An 18408-nucleotide genomic window follows, 5' to 3' on the forward strand; every position below is an offset into this window, starting at 1 on the left:
TCATCACTTAAAAACTAAACACTCATAATTCAACAAGATCACATGAATACTTATGATCTTGAATACAAAGAAGAACTCTCAAATATTACAATAAAGCTCACGAATAATGCACCAAAGAGTTCATCTTTCTCACTGCCTTTAGAGCCCTATTTATAGAGTCTTTTTCGTGCTCACAAAGACAGAGAAAGAGTTCTTCTAATAAAGGCAATAATCACAGTTGTTAATCTTGATTGATGAAGAGTTGCCTTATTTAGAAGATGCTGATCCGACAGATTCGATATCGGTGGGGACAGCTCAGACCTGTGTCGGATCAAAACAAGCTCAAAAAGGAAACAATAATTAATGATATTAAAAACCAGTTTCCTGATTGCAATCCTTGAGCTGCACGAAAATATGACAGCAAATAAACCACAAAATAACTTTGGGTAAGTACCAAATAACCTTTGTTTCCTTTATAAACAAAAAGAGGCAATATATGCTAAATAAGGAAGCATTTTATTGACCAGAAATCACACAAAAAGAAAGAGAGATTCCGAAAAATGGAATAAAGGAAACCAAATATTTTCCAATCAAATCCGAAAAATATAAGAAAGGAAAACAACTATTTCCGAAAATTATAATAAAAGGAAACAATTAAATCAACCATTTTCTCTTTTAAGAAAAAAAGATATTTCTATAAAAATGCCAATTATAGGATTTACATATTTCAATTTTGTTTGAATGAAAAGTTTATAGTAGAAGACTTGTTCTGGGATTTTAATATATCGAAATTCTTTTTGGGGGCAACAAAAATGAAAATTTTATATTGCTCCATCGTGTTGGGATGATTTTTGGAAGGGCAGAGGGAAAAGAGAGGTTTATGCACTTTCAAAATGATTTTTATATTCTTTTCTCCATTGAATATAATCTGTATTTTGAGTCACCATGCTGATTTTTGTGCTGAGTCTATGATTTTCATTTGGTGCTATTTACTCTATGATTTTCCAATAACCATTAAATAGTGTCTCAGACCATTATTTATGCCTTTAAGGCTCTGATACAATAACAATATGTTTACTGTACTTTTAGGGAATTAAAATCTTTGCTTGTTTGCGGTGATCATTTATATTGAGGTACTTTGTTTAATTTAGAAATGTGAAAATATGGTTGATTTCCTATGCTTCTATGACATTATCCAAACCCACTTCTTTTTCTTTTGGGCCAATATATCAACCAGAGTTTTATAAAGACACCTTAAGTCACTTCTTTCTTTTTTGGGCCAATAATATCAAACCAAAGCTTTAAAAAAGACACCTTATCATAAGATTTTTCAAGATTCTCTCTAAAATCAAAAATTGCAAGGATTGTATTGTGCATCTTGGTTATTGAAGATGTCATTGTAGCTAGCTTTCAACCAAAATGGGAAAAGTCATATATATTCCTATTAAATGTCATTTTTGTCTCTAATTATTATCAAATGAATTATTCATTCTACTGGAGAACATCTGTGATTGAAATTCATCAGAAATTAATTTTGAATAAACTTCAACCAGGATCTAATCTATTCACCAAGTTTATCTATTGTCGGTGCATCATATGTAGCAGTCAACTTACACACATCACCGACTTCAAATAAGAACAAAGTACGTGCTAGCCATTTGTAACAATTTGGAACAAGGTCTTCATAACTAATTTAATAATGCAACTCCAAAGTCCAAACAATTCTCTTATTTGACTTTTATTATCAAGATGTTACCTAGTATTTTCTCATTAGTTCCTTGACAAAAATAATTTTTTTTATACTAATATAATTAGGGTTTATGTTTTTTTAGACCCCGTGTTTTGGCTCATTGCCTGTTTGGACCCTGTATTTTAAAAAATTACTTTTTGGACCCTGTGTTTTATAAAATAGTTCAAATAGATTCCTAAACCTGATTTTGATAAAAGTTTTTTGAACTAAAATTGCAAATAATCCATCAAACTAACTACTCAGAACAAAAATACAGTCATTTTTTCTAAGAATGGTGTTGTTATATTCAATTTTTTATTCATCAAAATTAGGTTTAGGGGCCTATTTGAACTATTTTACAAAATATAGGGTCCAAAAAATAATTTGTCAAAACACAGAGTCCAAACAAGTAATGAGACAAAACACAAGATCTAAAAATGTATAAATCCATATAATATAATCTTAAACAAGATGCTCTAACATTGTATCTTAGTTAATATGAAAATAGGATCGAGATAAAAAAATAAAAAGGAACATGATTTGACGAGAAATGCTTTTGTAATTTTGTAGGGTGTTGAGAAATTTAAAGACAAAATGACATTAAAACTAATGAACATGCAAACAAATGTTTTTGAACTTACAATTGTTGGTTGATCTTGATTTGCTCCTTTTATCAAAATGACACCAAAATGTATCAAGGCATTAATCTTATCTGATGCAGTGACTAAATAAAACTAAGAATTAATCACGTTCTGTTGATAAAATATGTAACGAGCCGCCTCAACACAGCACCATACGAGGCCTTAAATTAGGCCTTCAAAATATAATAAGTAATATATTTAGTGTTTAATGAAGAAGCCTATAAATCAAAGTAATGTAAAAATATAACTATGATATACATAAATTCACATTAATAACTATGTTTTATTCAATATATAGATGTGTTACCAAGTTTTAATATACAATAAAATTCACATGAATAAAGCTCTAATATGAAAGACATGCATTACATAAAAGATTTATTGCTGATCAATGATTTAGCCAAAATAAAATAAAATTATAAGGAGACGTGGTTTAAATTTTAAGGAATTATGGTTTAGATTTTAAATGTTATGCTTTGTGGTTTAAATATACAGTGTAATGAGACGTGGTTTAGATTTTAAGCATAGTCCTTTAAATTTTAAAGATTGTTGTTTATTTTTTAAGAAGTTCTGGTTTAGATTTTAAATGTTATGTTTTATAGGATAAAGAGACGTTGTTTAGATTTTAAGTCTATTCGTTTCTATTTTTAGTCTACTGGTTTAAATTTTAATCCTTGTGGTTTTAATTTGAAGGTCTTGTGGTTGTGATTTCAAATGTTATGCTTTATAGTTTAAAGAGACGTGTTTTAAATTTTAAGCATTGTGGTTTAAAATTTGAGGATTTATGGTTTAGTTTTTAAACATTTTGCTTTATAGTTTACATTTATAGTGCTAATTGTTGTGGTATTGATTTTTAAGCATAGTGGTTTAAATTTTAAACCTTGTGTTTTAAATTTTAAGAAGTTATGATTTAGAGTTTAGACATTATGTTTTACAGTTTAAAGAGACGTGGTTTAAATGTTATGCCATACTCCTGATTGAAAATGCATAAGCATGAATTCCATCTTTATTTCTTGTAGCGTTATAACTACTTCACCCTGAACTTCGTGCTTCGTAGATATATTAGTCCTCCTTGTTCTTCCTTGCTCATATATATGGTGGTTACAGTAAGTTTCCAGATGAGTTCTATGTTGTGAAGAACCTTTTAGAGTGATGAAAATAGATCATTTTTAAATGTATTCTCTATGTTGTGGAACTTTCAGGTTGTAGCTCATGTGCTTTATTTATTCTCTTTTTCAGTGTCTGCATGAGTAATATTATCTCTTTTCCTTTCTTTTTTGCATATTTCATTTTTTTTATTCAATTGAGTTTGTTTGGTTTTTAATTTTTCTTTGTTTCGATGATTTCAAGATCATTTATCTACCGAGTTTAGTAATTGATAGGGGTTTATTTTGTTTGGTAGGTTCATATTTTAATATATGTTATATGGAAATGCCTTTAAAATCTTAGTAGAAAAAAAAATTTAGTTTTATGGTCGTTTGCCTTTTGGGGATTTTAATATGCCTTTTACCAATAGATTCCCAATAATTGAATGAGTGGTGGCCAGATTTGTGGAGAAATGGCGGTAGCCGGTGATGAGTAGTGTTCGCCGGCAATAGGGGGCAATAGTCGTTGGTGGTGGCGGTGGCGGTGGCGACGGGGGTGGTTGTGGATGGGTGTGGGTGGATGGGTGTGGGGAAGAAGATGATAGTTATTAGGGTTTTTGTTTTAATTTATTATTATTTTATTTTAAGGGTAAAATGGGTAAAACAAAAAATTCATTAATAAAAGAGCCTATTTAGTTAAAAACTATTAAAACTAGGCCAAAGTGCAAATTGTACTATAAAAAGAAGTCATTTTTCCAAGTACTCCTAATTAAACAATTCTATTGATTAGCTCCCTAGGTAGGATTGTGCAAAAAATAAAAAAAACTGAATAAACTACTCAAACCGACTGCCCGAACACTTAAAAAACTGAAACTGACGGAACCAAAAACCGCTGAAACCGCATTGGCAAAAACCGACATTAAATCGGTCGATTTATAAGTTGGTTGCAAACCGACCGTACAAACCGAAACCGACCGAATATGCTTAAGTTCCAAATTTGTGGATATAACAATGTAACCATGTGTTTAGATTTTCAAATCATAAAGTTAACAAATTAAATGAATGAATTTCATATTAAAAAAAAAAGCTAAAAAAATAGATTTCAATAATATACATTTTTTAAACTTAAATTTCTTTAAAAATTATGTTAAAAGAAAAAATATCAAGTTCAGTTTGGGCGGTTTAAACCAATTGAACCACGGTCTAAATCGGTCAGTTTTTTCTAGTGTTGTAAGTAGGTTGGTCGGTTTTTGGATCGCACTAATCCGAACTAAAAATCGAAATCTGAATTTTAGAATAGAAAAAACCAGCCATATACCGACCTATGCTCGGCCCTGGACTCCAGGAATACTTTACTTCTTTTTTCTTCTATTATTTTCGTTCATTTTTCCATCTCTGAAATACTTTCCGTTCGCTTTGATGCAAGATAATCAGATTTTCACATTTAATCAATTTCATCTAATTGCTAGATGGGTTCCTTTCATCATTTTGAATTTCTTTTATGTGTTTTGGGTTTGATTTTTTTTAGTATATGATTTCAGGGTATTATGTAATAGTAAGATGTTAGAGCAGCTGTTGATATTTACCAGAGGAGGGCTAATCCTCTGAACATGCAAGGAGCTTGGAAATGCACTAAAAGGTTCTCGAATTGACACTTTGATCCGGTCCTGTCTTTTGGAGGAGCGATCTGGTGCTGCATCTTACAACTATGATGGTCCAGGAGCTGCTTATACCCTCAAATGGACTTTCCATAACGAGCTAGACCTTGTCTTTGTTGCCGTGTATCAACGAATCCTCCATCTCTTGTATGTGGACGAACTGCTTTCAATGGTGAAGCATGAGTTTGCTGAGACTTGTGATCCTAAACGAACAGTCTACAATGACTTTGATGAAGCTTTTAGGCAACTTAGAAAGGAAGCTGAGGCACGAGCTGAAGAATTGAAGAAATCGAAGCCAGTAGGCAAGCCTAGGACTAATAATAAAAAGGAAGGGCAGGTGCAAAAACCTGAAGGAGGAAGTAAGAAAAAGAGTGATGGTTCAGCTAATGGTGGTGAAGATGAAAATGGTCCAAAAGGTCGTAGATTGGAGAACGGTCTCTCCAATGGTAATAATGTTGACACGGAAGATACCGGTGAATGGGGTATTCAATGGTAAAGAAAATACAAGCTCCAATATTGGGGCATTTGATGTAAATAAGCTACAGAAACTTAAAAGTAAAAGTAGGAGGGCACACGCGATTTGGTTTGATGCGGTTTAGAAGAATTTTTAAACCAAACCGCTCATGTGAACCATAAATAAATGATTTGGTACGATTTGGTCTGATTTTAATCATATAACTAAATTATTAAAATTAAAATTTTTTTATTATAAAATAATTAACTAAATAATTGTATTTAAACAATATTAATAAAACCATAAAAGTCTACTAAGAAGTTTTTTGTCTTTGTTGTTGTAAGTTTAAGTATTTGAATGTGAGAAAAAAAGTATTTACTTTTTAAACAATGTGGGGCTTTACATTTTTTTTTAAGTTTTAGAAACTTGTGCATGTATTAAATACTACTAAAAATATTTCATAAATAATTAAATTATTTGATTTGGATTGTTTGGTAGACTTTACATTAACTTAAGTGTAAGGGTTCAAACCTTTGAACTATTATATCTAAAAATTATTTTTTTAGAAAAAATTATGGCCCGGTCCGATTTAATTGATTTTAAAAAATTAGAAACCGTGATTAAATTATTAAAGTTGAGCAGTCTAGTTAAACCGAACCATCGAAAAACGGTTTCATTGGTTACGATTTTTCGCAGTTTGGTTCCAAACTGTGGTTTGCGGTTGATATAAACACCCCTAAGTAAAGGTGTGAAGAAAATAAATACTGTTTCTAACAAGGTCCCTAAGGCGGAGCCCAAGAAAAAGGCAACAAAGAAAAATAGAGTTTGAGATGATTCACCTCGTGAGGCAAAATTGGACTTTACTGATCCTGTGGGTGAGAATGAGGACAACATTGTAGAGGTAGTGGAAGCAGATCAAGGTAATCCTCTTGGTAGAGAAGAAAAGGGAGAGGACAAATGAGAGAAAAGTGATAAAAAAAGGGAAATTTGATAAATCATGCTTACATTAGCTTAATAATTAAAATTTGAACCAAAGTTAACCACCATATGATACAAATGCTTATCTTTCATTTAATACCAAAAATACCCCTCTCATAACAAAATACCAAAAATACCCCTCTCATAACAAAATCCCATACCTTTCCTCTCTAAAATCTTGCAAAAAAGATACACATGGGTAAGTGATTTTCTTTGATTCTTGTTGTTGTTGGTTGTTTTTATGATTTAGATTGCTGTTTAGATGTTGGATCTGTAGTTTGTTGGTATTTTTTGCTGTTTTTTGGGTGAAAATCGTGGTCTGTGAAAATCTGCGTTTTTTTGGGTTCCTTGAATTTTTTCTAAATGCCCGATAGTGTCCGATATAGGCCCGATGCAGGGACGATAGTTGTTGGGTTTCAAGGTTAGTGATGAGGTCCGATGGCCACCCGATGCTTGCCCGATATGTTTTGGTTACCCGATGGTCATTAAGGTTCGATGGCTACCCGATGGTTGCCCGATATTTATTTCATTCTACAAACCCTTTAAGTACGATAATGGATCGATACTAGTCCGATGCATGCCCGATAGTTGTTATTAAGTTAATGCAGACCTATTAGTACGATTGTACACGATGGTACCCGATGATACCCGATAAGTGCCCGATGCTTGCCCAATAGTACGATGGTAGACGATTTTACCCGATGGTACACGATAGTGATAAAAAAACTTAATAAAAACCGTACCTTTCGGCTTTTCCCCTGCCCATTTCCCGTTCCCTCCCAAATCCCAACTCTTCACTCCCACAAAACCATCGAGCAACATAAGTACTCACACCCGACGCTTCTCTCTCCCTCACCCACCATCACCCGACGCTGCTCTCTCCCTCACCCGACGGTTGGAAAAACCCCCACCGGAGACGTAGAAAAACCAAGCCCCAACCCCCACTGGAGACGAAGAAAAACCAAGCCCCAACCCCCACCGGAGACGTAGAAAAACCAAGCCCCAACCCCCACTGGAGACGAAGAAAAACCAAGCCCCAACCCCCACCGGAGACGAAGAAAAACCAAGCTCCAACCCCTCACCGGAGAAGAAAAACCGACACCCCATTGCGCAAAAATGTCTAGGGTATGTGTTTTTTTAATCTCTTCTCCATTAAAAAATGTTATAGTATGTATTGTTGAATTTGACTGTGTTAAATCTGACTGTGTGAAATTTGATAAACCGTAAAATTTTGAAAAAAATTTCTGGGTTTTTTTAGAGGTACGATAAGGTACGATAGTGGGTCGATATGGGTACGATAGTATTTGTGTTTCTCATAACTTCAGGTTGAAGATGAGTGTACGATAGGGGTACGATAGTGGTTCGATGGTGGTACGATAGGTTGTGTTTTCTGATAACTTGAGGTTGAAGATGGAGGTACGATAGGGTACGATGTTGGGTACGATGTGTGCCCGATAGTGGGAACAAATTGTTGTGTATGTTATAATACGATGGTGTACGATGTGAGGTACGATTGTGCACGATAATGTTATAGTTCCAGTTTTCCATTGGTGTCCGATATGGTGCGATAGATTCCGATAGTTGCTCGATAGTATATTGCAGAATATAAAATTTGATGTTTTTTTTTGTTATTCTATTTAATTGGGTATTTATTTGTTTTATGCAGAACTTAAGACCTCCACAACTGATAGTTCCAGTAGAGGAACATTTTACGGGACGTATCACTTGGCGCGGCAGTTGGTACTTTCCAAAGATTAAAGCAAAATTTATACAGTGTGGTTTATTGGATAGGGTGAAGGAATCCCCTTTCAAACAGTTCTTCATGGCGGAACCATTAAATTTTTCTGGTGCCTTAGTCCATCAATTGTTGTTGCACAAATTCAGAGGGGAGAAGACTGACGAAGTCCAGTTTTATATTGGGAAAAAAAGATGTAGATTTAGCCAATTGGAGTTCGCTTTAGTTACTGGTTTAAATTTTGAGGCCGGACCGTCTGAAGCTGAGATTAAAGCGAAGACCACTTCGGATGGGTTGATTCTTGAGTACTTCAATGGTCATTCCCCAGTGAGCATAGGGCAACTGCGCAGAACTTTTGAGAGTTGTCAAATAGTTGATGATGTGTACAAGATGAGTTTGTGCTTATTAGTTGAGGGTGTTTTGAAAGGTCGTGAGGAGAAGTTGATGGTTTGGACTGACATGCTGAAGATGGTAGACGACGTTGACTTCTTTTTCCAGTACCCGTGGGGGAAGATATCATACCAGAAGTTGTTACAAACTTGTCAAAAAGACTTTGTTGAAATGAAGAAGCATTTACAGAAGAAGATTGAGAAAGGAAAGACTCAGAAGGAGGCCAAGTACTCTATTTATGGGTATGCTGCAGCATTGCAGTATTGGGCTTTTGAGTCCATCATTGAGTTGGGTCAGGATCATGCTGTGAGATTGGGCCAAGGCATACCAAGAATGATCAACTGGCAGAGCAAGGAGAAAGTAGAGATACACAAAGAGCAACTTATTAAGTTGTTTGCCAAAAAGGTGAGCTTTTACTTTACTTTTGAATGTTCTATATTTTTTTCTAGATATGCAATTTTATGGGTACTGCACGATAGGAATACGATAGAGTACGATTTGAGTACGATTATGGGGTTATTTTGTGGTTTTTTGTCAACTGTTTGAAAACTGACTAAGTGGTACGATTTGGTACGATGATGGTCCGATGGGGGTACGATATGTATTCTTTGTTAATGTAGTAGTAGAGGTACGATATTGGTACGATGTTGTACGATGATGGTACGATAGTTAGCAAGTAATTCTCACTTACGGGTACGATATTGTTATGTTATGGGTACGATATGGGTACGATAATTGCATGATATGGGTACGATATGGGTACGATTGGGGTACGATAGTTTACCATTTTTCACAGATGACAATTACTTATTTTTTATATTGTTTTACTTTCCAATCTAAATATGCATTGTTTTTTGTGGCAGTTGACAGTATACCCCTACCTGTGTGCCCGACCTGCTGAAGAACAGTATGTGAGGACCCTTACAGACAATGAAGCCCCATTGTATGTGGACATGGGGTTAGAGGAACTAGAGGTGGGTCCCGATGGACAGCCTACACAGGAAGCCTTACAGAGCCAGGCTGAAAAGCTTGCTGAAAAGTTAGCTGAGCAAGCAGAAGCAGCAAATATTTTTAAGGAGGTTCCACCAGCTCAACCTGAGGCACCTGAGGTTCCCCCATCAACACCTCATGCCAGCACCTCCTCCCAAGCTGAGCAACCAGGCTACTCTATGATTTTGGCCAGGTTGGAAAAGGTTGAAGGGCAACAAAGTGCCCTTATTAAAGGTCAGTCCGAGATCTTGGGTCAATTGCAGAAGCTGATGACAATGATGGAAGATCTTAGTAGGCCAGTTCCAGATCCACACCCTCAGTCCACTGAAGAAGGCCCTCAGTCTCCTGTAGATGAAGACATTCTCCCTAACGATTACAGACCTGATGATGTAGATGATCACATTTTTCGCACACCAGAGGATATGCAAATTACTGTAATCGGAGATACTGAAGATTCTGAAGTACAATTCTTAAACATAGCTCCACCAGCACCGGAGAAGAGGAGAGAAAGAAAGAGGCCTAGGTGGTTCGATGAGTACACTGCAATGAGGAAAAGGAATAAGAAATCGAAGACAGCAGTGAATGTGGATCCATTGAGGGTTGTTGATGGTAAATTACTTATGACCTTTCACAAGTGGTTGCTTGGCACCATTGGGAATAAATATCCGAGGGAATGCTTCTCAGGGACACACGATGCTGCTTGGTTCCTGAAACTGCATACTCCGAGGACATGGCTTTCTGACTCTGTAAGTTTTCTATAACTTCATAATTAAATAATGTTGAAAATTTATTTAAATGTTTCTATATATAGTGGTACGATATGGGTACGATATGGTACGAATGTAGTACGATAATTATAAGTGTCAAATTATAAACTGTTTATATGTCAATGGTACGATGGTGGTACGACATTAGCACGATAGTGGTACGATATAATTTGTTAAGTAGTTACTATTACCATCATAATTTTAGAATTTGTAGTGGGACAATTTAGGTACGATGGTAGTACGATAATGTACGATGATGGTACGACAGTGGGACGCTAGTGGGTACGATGGTGTATAATACTAGTTTTTGCCATAAAGGTACGATGGTGGTACGACATTAACACGATATTGGTACGATAGAAGGTTTTATTGTTACTATATTCATGTAGGATTGGGGTACGATAATGGTACGATTGGGGTACGATAGTTACTATATTCATGTCTGATAGTTTTTTGTTTGTTTATTTTGGTACGATATTGTGGTTACTGACTTGATTTTCCTTTAATGTAGCATTTAGATGCAGCATTCCATCTCATGAGGAGGCGTCTAGAATTTTATCCTAACGTGTACCCTCAGAAATGTGTTGTTATGCCTATAATTTTTCCCGAATCATTGAAGGGTCGGTGGGACGCTTTTCCAGGTTCTGACTACTCTAGATTTAGTTGGGATGACAGTATATTGGACTTGGTTAGGGGTGATGCAGTCCAGTTCTTACCGAGTTGGCAGAACAAGGAGTTCATTTATTTTGCCCTCTTCTTGAAAGACCAAATGCATTGGGTAGCTGTAGAGGCAGACCTGAATGGGTGGATGCTCAACATCTTTGACTCCAGTATTGGATCAATTTCCGAAAATGATTTGATCAGCTTGATGGTTGACTGGTGTACCATTTTCCCGTCGGTCTTACGACAGTCCGGTTTATTTGAGAACCATGACGTTATACTCGCGCCTCAGTTGACAGCATCAGAGAGTCAGGTCAGACCCTTCGATTGGAAACTCATTCCACGTGAATTCGTACCGCAAACAAAATCCAGGTGAACTTTATTAAATATCACATATTAATTATTATTTCTTAATTACAAAACTTTATTAAATTATTGTTTATTTTCTAATGCAGTGGCGATTGCGGATGTTACGTAATTGAGCATATTGAACATAAGCTTCTACAACTACCATTTGATAATGTAACTGTCAATAATATGAAACTTTTTAGGCAAAGGTGGTGTGTAGACTTATTCTACCAAAACTTATGTTGAACGGTCTTAATTTTTTTTTGAATTGTATAATTTTTTTGATTGCTCTTTTTGTAATTACTACATTTTAATGTGCTTAATCTTTGCATCGTACTATCGTCGATCACTATCGTACTCTATCGTACCCTCACTTGCCTCACAAATTTCACGAACAGTACTGAAACCATACCATCGTACCATTATCAGACCAATATTGTACATTATCGTACCCTAATGTCGTACATTAACTATCGTACTACATCGAGCAACGTCGTACCATATTGTAAGATACATTTAAATAATCCTACAACAAACAATATCGTGCATTGTCGTACCGGCATCGTGCACTATCGAACCAACACTGGATTATTACATATTTAAGAGTTTCATAATGGAGAAAAAAACAGAAAAAAACCTGCAAAATCCAGCACATAACAAATATTACTAGTTCAAGCAGAAATAAAACATAATAGGTCAACTAGAATACAAACAAAACAAGTTAACCTCGGTACTTGCAAGACGCTTTGTTGTGCCCTTTACCACCACACTTGCTACAACATCGTTGTATCACAACCTTGTCTCCATTAGAAGGATATCGATTTTTCCTAATTCGTCCGACCTTTTGCTTCTTCGGTCGGCCTACAGGTTTCTTCTCAATCGGTACTCCAACTTGGATGTTCTTAATGTCTTCAGGCAATTCCCAATCATCCTCATCACCAACTGGCATAATTGTCCCCTCATATGTGCTCTTCCAACTCTCTCTTGTGTAATATTGAGAGCACAATGCGTATATGCTAATATTTCGTTCTTGAGCAGCAGCACATGCATGTGGACAAGGAATCTTCATGATTTGGAATAGGCCGCAACTGCATTGTCGTGCCTCCAAATCAACTATACCACCGCTCTGAACTGTTCCTCCGGGGTGGACATTAAATGTATAAGGTCCAGCTCTGTCGACGCTTAAGAACCGAGATTTCTCAAATTGACATGACAAGTCCCCCTCCATAACTGGTGATAGAGTCGTGCTACACTTTTCAGCGTTTTCCTTTCGAGTAGCAAACCATGTTTGAATAGTAAACCTGATGAATTCAGCAAAAGCAGTGATCGGGAAGGCTCTTGCGTCCTTAGTTTTGCTGTTGAAACTTTCAGCCCAATTACTTGTCATTACATTGTAACGGTCCCCTGGAAAGTACGCACGAACCCATCTTTCAAATCCAATGCCCTCAAGATATAGTGCAACTCGAACATCCATTGCTTTTATCTTTTCAAATTCTCTTTCAAAATCTGTCTTCTTATACGAGTATGCACAACTGTAAATATGATCCGTGAAGCAATCAGTCTTGAACTTGCTAGCCACGTTCATAATAATGTGGTGGTAGCATGCGCCATGGGGTGCATCAGGGAAGACAAGTTCCAAAGCATGAACAATGCTTTGATGCCTATCCGATACGAATGCTAAGTTCTCAACATCACCAATCGCTTGTTTCAACTTCCTCATGAAATAGGTCCAAGAGTCGTGGTTCTCACTGTCAACCATTGCGAAAGCAATCGGAAATATGTGGCTGTCTGAATCCAATGCCACGGCACACAACATTTGGCCACCATACCTAGTTTTCAAGAAGGACCCATCAATACATATAACAGGTCGACAAAACTTGAATCCCCGCCTACAAGCACCCAGAGAAAAAAAGCAATACTTGAAGCGACCCTCGTCTACCTTGAAATCAGTAATGGAATCGGGATTGTTCAACTGCAGCATGTGCAAGTACCCAGGTAACTTCGAATATGAAGCTTCAGGCGTACCCCTAACTATGTGGAGTGCTTTCTCTCTGCATCTCCAAGCCTTCTCATAACTCATTTCGATCCCGAAAGAATTCTTCATATCTTCTCTTATTTTGGAGGCTAAATAATCTGAACCGTTAACTGAGAATTTATCCTTGATCAGTTCGGCAACTACCAAAGGTGATGCTTGACGGTTATCTTTTTTTCGAACATCGAGGGAACATGTGTGTACATTTTCAAATGCTGTCACCTCGAACATGTTAGAAAGTTACTTCTTCTTCCCTCTTAACCTCCACCCACAATCAGGATCCTTGCATGTAATATACCAAACATCAGTACCAGACTTCTTAACTATAAAGTCGAATCCCTTCTTCATTGCAAACAAGCCAGCAACCTTCTTTAAATGTTCCTTGTCTCTGAAAAACTTTCCTAAATGAATCTCCCCGCCCGATGTGCCACCCATAGATATATAGTGACTATTATCCTCAATGTCTTCTCTTGTAAACATCTGAGCTTTGAATTTACTATAATATGTCGAAGAAGAGAGTGGATCACTAAATTCTCTAGCATCATTTGTTCCGTCTGGACGACTACTACTAGTACCAGGTGTTTGGCGATCTTCTCTACGGGGTCTACTTCTACATGTTGTTTGCCTCGGTATTTGGTACGACAGTGGACTCAGGCTCAAAGCTTGAGAACGGACCTCTGTTTCTTGGTCGTCATTGCCCTCAAAATCATTTTCAGGGTCAGGACAATCAGGAAAATCATCATGAAATGGCATCTGTGCTACATGGTCAACTGTTGGTATGAAAGGGTTTGATTCAGGTATAGCAGTGGCTACCAGCACCTCCGGATTTGTTTCTGGAACATAAGTCCCAACCTCACTACGAGTATCCTTAACAGTACTTGGTGGAGGATTACGATCAACAATGATATTCTTCTCCACCAAAGTCACAAAAAGGGGAACAAATTCATCTGGCTTCTTCAAAAGCATTGACAAATATAAGCTTACACCCTTGTCATTCCTTATAAGTTCAGGCCGATACATTAACCCTTTCATGTACTTATAATTCACTTCTAATTTCAGGTCATACTGCACTTTGTCAACCTCCAGCTCTGAGTACAGAAGTTCAACAAGTTGTGAGTAAGTTATGTCCTTCTCCAACTCGAACGTTAAATTTTCGGCTCCATTAAAAACCCAATCTCTACCTTCACGCTCCCAAACACCATTATACATTAAGTACGCGAACAAAGTTGACCCTATCATGTACAAAGAAAAAAAATCAGTAAATGGCAACAAAATGTCGAAATTTAGTTCAAATGTTTGGGAATCGTACCAGTATCGGGCCATATCGGGCGGTATCGGGCAAAGTTTTATTTATGTTTTTTGATCACTTAAAACACTAATATCGGGCAAGTATCGGGTAACATCGAGTACCATCGTACTATTAGGTCAGCAGTAACTTAATAATAACTATCGGGCATATATCAGACTACTATCGATCCATTATCGTACTTAAAAGGATGTGTAGATTTAAAATAATAATCGGGGCAACCATCGGGTAGCCATCGTACCCTTATAACCATCGGGTAACCAAACTATCGGGCAACCATCGGGTTGCCATCGGACCTTCATCCCTAACCTTGAAACTCAACAACTATCGTGCCTGTATCGGGTCTCTATCGGACACTATCGGGCATTTAGAAAAAAACTCAGGGAACCCAAGAAAACGCAGATTTTCACATAACACGATTTTCACCAAAAAAAACAGCAAAAAATACCAACAAACTATAGATCCAACATATAAACAGCATTATGAATCATAAAAGTAACCAACAACAACAAGAATCAAAGAAAATCACTTACCCATTTAATATCTTCACTATGAGCAAAAATAACACAAAGCTTGGTGTTTCTCCTCAAACAATCCACAATGTCCGAATGTGTATCTTTCTTGCAAGATTTTAGTATAAAAATCTTGTGTGTAAAACGTATGGTGAAGAGAGAGTGAGAGAGAATGTATGGTGAAGAGAGGTAGAGAGGAAGAGGGAGAATAGAGAGGAAAGGTGTTATGAGAGGGGTATTTTTGGTATTAAATGAAAGATGAGCATTGATATCATATGGTGGTTAACTTTGGTTCAAATTTTAATTATTAAGCTAATGTAAGTATGATTAATCAAATTTCCCTAAAAAAAAAGGTTGTTTGGGAGGAGAGAAGAGAATTGGGTGCAAAAGAAAAGAAAAAATTAGGTGGGTCTTGCCAAATTTTCCGAGAAAAATTTAATAAATAGTGAGGGTGAAAAGATAATTTACTGAAAAAAATTATACATTTAATTATAAATTAATTAATAGATGTAATAACATTTTCCCCATATTTCATACTGGCACGACAAATGAAATGAATGCTTAGAAGAGAAGAAAAAAAAATGGCAAAACCTCAAACAAATCCTAAGCTTAGTTACTCTTTCGTAAATATAATGCGTGGGAATGTCTCTGGTCAATTCCCTGAGCTAGGCACTAACAAGCATTTGGTGATTTAAGAAACTTATGATGAAGAAGAAGCCAATGATGCATGATTAAGAGGCATATAAATTTGAGTAACACTTGAAAGTTGAATAACTTCATTGTAAAAATCAATCCCAACTACATAATATCACCAAAAACTAAAGTCTCCAACTAAAAAAATGTCAATTTTCATGGTTTATCATTCAAAAGACAGGGAAAAAGAGATGTGGTTCTGATTCATTCTGCCACAACATATTTGATGATACTTTCTACTGTTGTTTAACTTCAACCTTCTTCTTCTGCCAGAGCCTGTCGATACCGCTGTCAGCATCTCCCTGCCAACAAAATAGAGTGGCCAAAATTGTTAGCTGTGATGTGAGTGAGAGTTGTGAATAGAAAGAAGTTGGTAACAAAAAAACCAAGCTTCTTAAGCATGCAATGAGGTGCACATGAAAATGCTCAGTCAGAGAACAAAAGTTCAAATGACAATTATGAGCCTTTTGTTTCTGCAATCACAATCCACATGAACTAAACAACCATCCAGACCTTGATAGATCAATATATCTGACCATCAAAAGGTAATATACATTGAAAAGTAAGACAAAAATGCATACCCTTTTACTAGAAAATGGAAAAGAAAACCATGAAAATGAGATTCGAAAGTGAACCTGAGCACGAACGAAACCACAAAGAGCAAAGGTAGAGAACTGGCCAGTGTAGACACCATTCTCATCTAAATGTCCAATGTTAATCTGAACAGATGCATGATCCTTTGAAGTGATCAGCCTGTTGGTTGCAGAGCTGCATCCAAACACATGAATTAGACCATGAAGCTCAGTCTCGCTTTCAAACATAAGTCTCCATTTGTCTTGTACCGTATATTATTGGTTATTTGTGTAAAAGTACTAAGCACTAAACAATGCATTGCTATCTTAAGAGTTCCAATGGATAAAAATGAGCTCAATCAAGTCAAGCCTAAACAAATAATAATATTTCATGGGATTTGACTATGTTAATACTAAACAATACTATACAATTTTAAGCAATTGGAGACTAGAAAACTATAGTTAATTGTAGTAATTGCTATTTAAGTGCCCAAGAAGGAAACCAAGTGCCTATCCATTTGAGCTAAAGTACATACAAAAGAAAAGATGATTTCAACTAAACTAAGTATCAAAAACTGATTAAACTGTGTTATTACTATACACCATTTCATGGGATTTGAATGCATTGTATATAATTGATTATGAGTGGCTAATACTGAACAATGCAAGACAATTTTAAGCAGTACACAAAGATGCTATGAACTAAACTAACAGCCAAAACAGATTAAAATGTGTTTTATACCATTTCCTGGGAATGTAGAGCTCTGTGATAACACCTTCGTCGTTCTGCATATTGGCGAGTGAATTTAACTTCTCTGGAAAACCTATACAAAAACCCAAATAATAAAAAACACGTTAGAAGTAGAAGGAACTGAAAAAGAATCCTTTTTCATTGTTAACATCACAGAATCGGAATAAATTTTGTAGCTTCGTTATAAAGACAGGAACAAAGTTATAATTATATGAAAATATACACACGATAAATAATACTTTTCTAAAAATAATTAAAAAGAAAAAAACTTTAACAATCTGAAAATTACCATCAAAAGATAGAAACAACACAACAATGAAAGCACTAACAAAATAAAAAATTGAGAAAAGGAAAAGGCAAATACCTAGATGTGATGAGACTTGAGATACAGAGAAGCAAAGAGAAGAAGGGTTTTAGAGGAGGGTCGGCGCTAAAGTATATATCAGCCTTCGATAACCATTTATGATTCTGTGTACTCGCGCACAGAGTAAATAAATAGCTTAGCCAATCAAATCAAACCATCTATCATATGTGAAAGGTTTATAATTTTTTAGACACTATATTGTTTTTAAATTTTTTAAACACAAAAATGGAAATATTATTATTATTATTTTTTTAAAAAAAATAAAAATATGTTTGATAACTATTTTTGTTTTTTGTTTTTTTTAAAAAAAAATAATAAATGCGTTTGATAATTTTTATTTTTATGTTTTGTTTAGCAATATAAAATGAGGTGGTGATTTTAAGAAGAGAAGAAAAAAAACTAAAAGTTGAAAACAATTTAAAAAAATTTTGAAAGTGAAAATTTTCTATTTTCAAAATTTTGTTTAAAATTTAAAAAAATAAGAAATAAAAATAGAGTTACCAAACACTATTTTATGTTTAATTGTCAAATTTTTAATTAATTAAATAAAAAACTGTTTTTTAATGGTTACCAAACAGCACCTATGTTTTTCCCCATTACTTGTTTAGACTCGTGTTTTACTTAATAATTTTTTAGACTCATTGTTTATAAAAATAGTAAAAATAAGCCCCTGACACTAATTTTGGTCAACAAAAAATTAATAATTCCTAAAATACCCTTATATTTAATGTTTTATTAGATTTTAAAATACTTGTAATGTATTT

The 18408-nt window shown here is 35.3% G+C and overlaps 2 protein-coding genes and 1 pseudogene across 2 annotated transcripts; 2 read left to right on the forward strand and 1 right to left on the reverse strand.

Annotated features, from left to right (window-relative positions):
• Positions 1–4849: 4849 nt before the first annotated feature.
• On the forward strand, positions 4850–5691 carry LOC133789731 (uncharacterized; annotated as a pseudogene).
• A 2910-nt stretch (positions 5692–8601) lies between these two features.
• LOC133790407 (uncharacterized) lies at positions 8602–10725 on the forward strand. The gene is made up of 2 exons (XM_062228037.1): positions 8602–9054; positions 9513–10725. Exons 1-2 carry the CDS (start codon positions 8650–8652, stop codon positions 10398–10400), a joined length of 1293 nt encoding a protein of 430 aa, XP_062084021.1. The 5' UTR covers positions 8602–8649; the 3' UTR covers positions 10401–10725.
• Positions 10726–16017: 5292 nt separating this feature from the next.
• On the reverse strand, positions 16018–17796 carry LOC133790408 (small ribosomal subunit protein eS21y). The gene is made up of 4 exons (XM_062228038.1): positions 17645–17796; positions 17272–17353; positions 16593–16725; positions 16018–16259 (listed from the first exon to the last, which is right to left on the reverse strand). Exons 2-4 carry the CDS (start codon positions 17319–17321, stop codon positions 16194–16196), a joined length of 249 nt encoding a protein of 82 aa, XP_062084022.1. The 5' UTR covers positions 17322–17353; positions 17645–17796; the 3' UTR covers positions 16018–16193.
• Positions 17797–18408: the final 612 nt, after the last annotated feature.

Source organism: Humulus lupulus, chromosome 7 (genome assembly GCF_963169125.1).
Source record: "Humulus lupulus chromosome 7, drHumLupu1.1, whole genome shotgun sequence".
Lineage (NCBI taxonomy): Eukaryota > Viridiplantae > Streptophyta > Magnoliopsida > Rosales > Cannabaceae > Humulus > Humulus lupulus.

What these genes read in the sequence shown, in the direction of transcription:
- LOC133790407 (XM_062228037.1), top strand. Translation starts at nt 8,650, where the DNA reads ATGAGTTTGTGCTTATTAGTTGAGGGTGTTTTGAAAGGTCGTGAGGAG. An exon ending in TTAAGTTGTTTGCCAAAAAG is followed by an intron (nt 9,055 to 9,512) that starts GTGAGCTTTTAC and finishes TTTTTGTGGCAG; the next exon opens with TTGACAGTATACCCCTACCT.
- LOC133790408 (XM_062228038.1), bottom strand. Translation starts at nt 17,321, where the DNA reads ATGCAGAACGACGAAGGTGTTATCACAGAGCTCTACATTCCCAGGAAA. An exon ending in CTCTACATTCCCAGGAAATG is followed by an intron (nt 16,726 to 17,271) that starts GTATAAAACACA and finishes GTTTGGATGCAG; the next exon opens with CTCTGCAACCAACAGGCTGA. An exon ending in GTGGTTTCGTTCGTGCTCAG is followed by an intron (nt 16,260 to 16,592) that starts GTTCACTTTCGA and finishes TTTTGTTGGCAG; the next exon opens with GGAGATGCTGACAGCGGTAT.